Source organism: Hordeum vulgare, chromosome 7H (genome assembly GCF_904849725.1).
Source record: "Hordeum vulgare subsp. vulgare chromosome 7H, MorexV3_pseudomolecules_assembly, whole genome shotgun sequence".
Taxonomy (NCBI): domain Eukaryota; kingdom Viridiplantae; phylum Streptophyta; class Magnoliopsida; order Poales; family Poaceae; genus Hordeum; species Hordeum vulgare.
Window position 1 is genome coordinate 625,256,026 of NC_058524.1, and position 5,495 is coordinate 625,261,520.

A 5,495-nucleotide genomic window follows, 5' to 3' on the forward strand; every position below is an offset into this window, starting at 1 on the left:
TAGGCGACCTCCTCTGAAAGCATCACACTGGCATAGACGACGAGGTTGTCGCCGTTGTTCATGGTTGCTGGGTGGTCGATGAGGAAACAGAGGGGTGACAATATGGGACGGGGGAGGGTTCTGGAAACAGATGGCCAGAACAGAAGCGGACGCGTTTTGGCAATTGATCGACGCGTTGGACCATCATTTTTTTCCACGCCGACCCAAACGAAAGGCGGCAGACAAAATGGGTCGTCCCATTGAAGTTGCTCTGAGATTCGGAGGCTGACTTCGGCATTGAGATGCGAAACTACGGACGAGGCTTGATGAAGAGGGATGGTTGTGCAACCGCGACATAGCATATGTAGCTGCTGGAAAAGTAATGACAACAACATATGAATGACTTAGATGGTCATGCTACTCAAGCACCCGATCTAGAGTTTCGTGGTGAAAGCCTATGTTCGACAATAGTTGGTTATACCTGATAATGACTATGACTTTTACGTTGTTACATTATTGAAGGCATTCCGGGTGAAGTCTTAGATTTTAACCTTAGTGGTTGCATCCGGTGCTGACTACGCTTGAGCGTCGCTCCTTTTCTGAAGACGTTGTTGTTGTTGAAAAATTAATCGTACATGTGGTGTCGTCAAATAGTTGATGCAAATATGGTCATTGTTATAGTTTTGAGGATCGCAAATCTGATTGCTTTGGAAAAAAATTCCGGTTTCCCTCACCTACGCATAGCTTCGGTCTTATGACTTTGCTAGCTGTTGACGTGTTTCTGTGTGTTAATGTTGGTTGTGTGCATCTCATCTATCCGGAGACCGGGTGTGGGTTCATCGTCTTTTGTATCTTTCTGATGCTTTATTTTGAGTCAATAAAATCCATACTTTATCGAAAAAAATCCACGCAAGAATATGCAGAAATTTTCTGGATAGAACAGAGCTTGTATACTCGTCTGACCCGTAATTGTTTTACCGCCGCCGACAAACCTCACCCCGAAGCCCTATCCCCCCGCCGTTTGCGGGGCATATACGAGTTAAAACCCTATCCCCCCGCCGGCGCATTTCGCCGCGATTCCCCACTCCCTCCCTCGCATTTCTCGTCCTCAGTGAGCCCTCTTCCGCCTCCAAACGCCATGTGGGGCCGTATGTGCAGCTCTGACCATAGCTGCGGAGGGAACGGCGATCCCGAGGGCGAGCGGTGTGTCCGCGCTAACGACGAGTGGGTAGACGAACCAAGGCCTCGAGCTGTCGTCAAGCTTCCCCCGTAACGTCATCCTCGGCTATGAGCTCGTCCATTTTGGTACATCGACCTCGGCCTCAGCCCCGCGATACCCCCCACCCCCTCTGGTAATAGTAGTAGCATGTAGTATGTATGATCATGTAGTATGTGATGAACTATGAATAATCAATGTGATTGCAATTTCTTTCGTATTTTTTTTTAAATTATACAGTTCCATATACAGGGACGTACGTACGATTTCATCCAACAAAACATATCTTCACCGATTTATAAACGTTTTATGCGGATCAGTATTATACAGGTTCTCCTATAGCTCTAAGCCAATAGAAGAGAGGCAGGAAACACGTGCTGCCATGTCACCGGCGCGCGTGTGTGCGTCCCTGGAGGGGACCTGGCGCCACGTAGGAGAGCCCTAGCGAAGCGAGCGGGATTCGTCCATCCATCCCTTTCCAGGTGTCACCACTGAGCGCCCGCCAAGGCACGCACCCTCAGCGCGCCCATGTGATAACCCTATCCCCTCCTCATCTCACCGGCCATGCTCTCCTCCACGCCTCTCTCTCTCCCTCTCTCTCAAAGGCATGGAGCAAGCAAGAGGACACTAGACGCAGACAGAGACACTGGACCTTGTCCTCGCATGGAATTGAACCTTGGTATCAGCATTCTCAGCAGGATCCATCCCCTCTCTGTCAACACGATCCGGCCGTACATGTATGTGTATCGTCTTCTTGCTTGACGGCGATTTGGCGCAGGTTCAGGGGCATATGCGGCCGTGACCTCCTCCTAGAGGGATCGAGCCATCGAGGTGGTGGTGCTGATAACTGATAAGAGGTGAGTGGCCTAAGCTGTTCCTCATGCCCAAACGGAGTTCAATGCATGCCACCATATGCCACTGCATGTCACTTGTGGTTTTGTGTATATCATATGCAGCAGCGCTCGGCAGACAGACTAGTGGTCGGTAGTGCGGCCACCACTCCGGCCGAGACAAAGCGCGTGTGTGTGTGTGCGTCCAACAACGCTTTCCCCCCGGCTCACAGTCACACCATAGTGGTGAATCCATCCCTTGCAGGGGGGAGAAGCAGAGCTCCGTTTCCTCTGCTCCGGCGGTTTGGGGTTGGCGTTGCGCGCATCGCATGCAGCAGATGGCCACCACCGTCACGCTGCTGCTCGGGGCGGCCTCGTCCCCCGGCCTCGGTGATGGCACCGGCCGGGACGGCTTCCAGTGCTCCCGCCTGCTGCCCAGGAGGAGGCAGACGCGGCCAAGGTGGGTGCTCTGCTCGCTCAAGTACGGCTGCCTCGGCGTTGGCGAGCCGGGGGAACCGGGCGGCCGGAGCGCGGCCTCGCCGGTCTACTCCAGCCTGACAGTCAGCCCGGCCGGCGACGCGGCCGTCGCCGTCGTCTCCTCGGAGCAGAAGGTGTACGACGTGGTGGTGAAGCAGGCGGCATTGCTCAAGCGCCAGCTCCGGCCACAGCAGCAGGCGCCGCCGGCCGTCGCAAGGGAGCTGGACGCGCCGCGCGGCGGGCTCGGAGAGGCCTACGCCCGCTGCGGCGAGATCTGCGAGGAGTACGCCAAGACCTTCTACCTCGGTACGTACGGTGCTCCTTCATGCATACTTGCTCTGTTTTTCCCCACCCATGGTGCCAAAGCTGCATGCCAAGCCGGTGTTCTGTCTGGTGATCATGGAGCTCACTCGTTCATGTCTGGTCGTGCATCGCAGGGACCTTGCTGATGACGGAGGAGCGCCGGCGCGCCATATGGGCCATCTACGGTAATATCTGAAAACTCATCTTCCATAGCTGCTCCCCTGTTATTGTACCAGTATGTGTCACGCACGCAGTGTCAGTTAGTTCAGTAATGTGACTGAAAATGGAGCTAGTTTTGGATGGAGTACATGTTTAACAGCAACTTGCAGGAATCTTTGATGCTCCCCAAGAAAATTGGCCACTTTTCGGTTAATGGCGTAAACTAGTTCTGGATGCGAATAATGGCAAATAGAAACATTGTTCAACTTGAATGCTATATGTATTTATAGATACTCCTCCTCCTGTATAGGCTAGTTCAGTCAGTGAAGAATAAAGGGCTCGTATAACACTTTTCTATATGCCATTATGTGTGGAAGCATCAAATTATGCTTTTTTAGTTGGATAAATGGCTTCAACAGGATCAAAGTACATGAGAAAAGGTTGCAAGAACATATTCCTCAAATTGCCCAAGGACCTGAATCTGAGAGTACTCTCAGTTCTTAATGAGATATCACTTTCAGAATCTGATTTGTAACATCATTTGTGCAGTGTGGTGCAGGAGGACAGACGAGCTGGTCGACGGGCCGAACGCGTCGCACATCACGCCGCAGGCGTTGGACCGGTGGGAGAGGAGGCTGGAGGACCTCTTCGCCGGGCGCCCCTACGACATGCTCGACGCCGCGCTCTCCGACACCATCACCAAGTTCCCCATAGATATTCAGGTACCAGCTAGCCGGTGCATAATTGTTCAGTCCACATTGTATGATTCTGGCAGAACAGAGACAGAGTTGTGGGGGTGGATATTCCCTGTCAGCATCATATTCTCAGAGACCTCACAACCTCAGTGCAAGATGACTAGGCCAGCTAAGTTGATCAGAAAGTCGACGATCGGTCAAAATTGTTTCGTTGTCGGCCTTTTATTAGTCTCTGATTCTGTTATTGGGCTGTATGAACTTTTCACACATTGTAGTGGGGGCTTATCCAGTTGACTAGACGCTATAGTGGGAATCATCGAGTCAAAGATATGTTTAATCAAAGTGGGCAAATTATAGGGAGAACTTTTCAATAAGAATTAGTCCAGAACATACCAAGAACAAACAGGAACTTGGAAATGCTGTACAAGGAGAAACGAAATCAGGAAGAGTCCAAGTAATTCCAGACCAGAATAATACAGCATGAAAATGTTCTTGGTCACTCTGTTTTTTTACCGGTCTTTGTGGTTTTCGGCCTAATTTTTCGTATAAAACGCCGCACTCTGTATTACTACTTGCGAACTAGTAATAGTTTAAAATGACTAATTATTCGTACATATGCCAGCCCTTCAAGGACATGATTGACGGGATGCGGACCGACCTCAAGAAGGCGAGGTACAAGAACTTCGACGAGCTCTACATGTACTGCTACTATGTTGCGGGCACCGTGGGGCTGATGAGCGTTCCGGTGATGGGCATTGCACCTGAGTCCAAGGCGACGGCTGAGAGCGTCTATGGCGCCGCTCTGGCTCTCGGGCTCGCGAACCAGCTCACCAACATACTCAGGGATGTCGGAGAAGAGTAAGCCACTCACTCACTACCAATGCAGTGTCATGGTTTCCCCTTATACAATCATGTTATGGACATTTCCAGATTGCACTATCCTGAATTTTCTGGTGTTTTGAATCATTTCCCAGTGCAAGAAGAGGAAGGATATATTTGCCGCAGGACGAGCTCGCGGAGGCAGGGCTCTCCGATGAAGACATCTTCAAAGGAGTCGTCACCGAAAAGTGGAGAAAATTCATGAAGAGGCAGATCAAGAGAGCGAGGATGTTTTTCACGGAGGCGGAGCAAGGGGTGACCGAGCTCAGGAAGGAGAGCCGGTGGCCGGTAAGTGCCCTGCTGCCACTACTTAAATGCCAAACAAAAGTCCCCGCAAAAAAATTGCAAACTAAAGTACATATAGATCTCAATAGAAAGAACAGGTATCAGTAGAGTGATAATATGATTTTGCATTACATTGCGTTATTGCAGGTTTGGGCATCTATGTTATTGTACCGGCAGATCCTCGATGAGATCGAGGCGAACGACTACAACAACTTCACAAAGAGGGCCTATGTTGGGAAGGCGAAGAAGGTGCTAGCGCTCCCTGTCGCGTACGGGAAATCGCTCCTCTTACCGTATTCACTGAGAAATAACCAGACCTAAAAGAAACAACAAAGCAAGATGAAGATGGTCAGGTTAGGGTAGATAGAAACAAACAGAGCGGTGTCACGGCATCTGCCTTCGAGCTCTTCATCCAGTTAGTTGGACAAACAATGTCCGTGAATCGGTACATTCATCGGCGATCAATGATGAATGCATGACATGAAGGGCTGGGGAAGGAAGGGAGAAGAACAATGGAGGCAACCTCGATGGAGACCGAATGTTTGCAACTTTGCATGTATATTATTATTGCTAGAACATGTGCGTTTGAAGACATAACAACATGTATATATATACCCGAATTCGGGAAACAAGTATGTTATTATGTATGTAAGAGCGTATATATTCGACCAA

General features: G+C 50.3%; 1 protein-coding gene across 6 annotated transcripts; it reads left to right on the forward strand.

The window, feature by feature from the left end:
• Positions 1-1,765: 1,765 nt before the first annotated feature.
• On the forward strand, positions 1,766-5,495 carry LOC123408513 (phytoene synthase 1, chloroplastic-like). 6 transcript variants are annotated; one of them, XM_045101609.1, is made up of 8 exons: positions 1,766-1,874; positions 1,974-2,052; positions 2,291-2,808; positions 2,940-2,990; positions 3,514-3,686; positions 4,282-4,517; positions 4,634-4,826; positions 4,971-5,495. In XM_045101609.1, the coding sequence occupies exons 3-8, from the start codon at positions 2,355-2,357 to the stop codon at positions 5,142-5,144; spliced, it is 1,281 nt and encodes a 426-aa protein (XP_044957544.1). In that variant the 5' UTR covers positions 1,766-1,874; positions 1,974-2,052; positions 2,291-2,354; the 3' UTR covers positions 5,145-5,495. The 6 variants fall into 6 exon arrangements, with proteins under 6 accessions (XP_044957544.1, XP_044957540.1, XP_044957539.1 ...); XM_045101606.1 differs by having other exon boundaries at positions 1,767-1,874; positions 2,152-2,808; XM_045101607.1 differs by having other exon boundaries at positions 1,767-1,874; positions 2,155-2,808.

Excerpts from the sequence above, each read along its gene's own strand:
- LOC123408513 (XM_045101605.1), top strand. The coding sequence starts at position 2,355 with ATGCAGCAGATGGCCACCACCGTCACGCTGCTGCTCGGGGCGGCCTCG. Across the intron at positions 2,809-2,939 it reads CGCCAAGACCTTCTACCTCG|GGACCTTGCTGATGACGGAG; the intron begins GTACGTACGGTG and ends CGTGCATCGCAG. Across the intron at positions 2,991-3,513 it reads CGCCATATGGGCCATCTACG|TGTGGTGCAGGAGGACAGAC; the intron begins GTAATATCTGAA and ends TCATTTGTGCAG.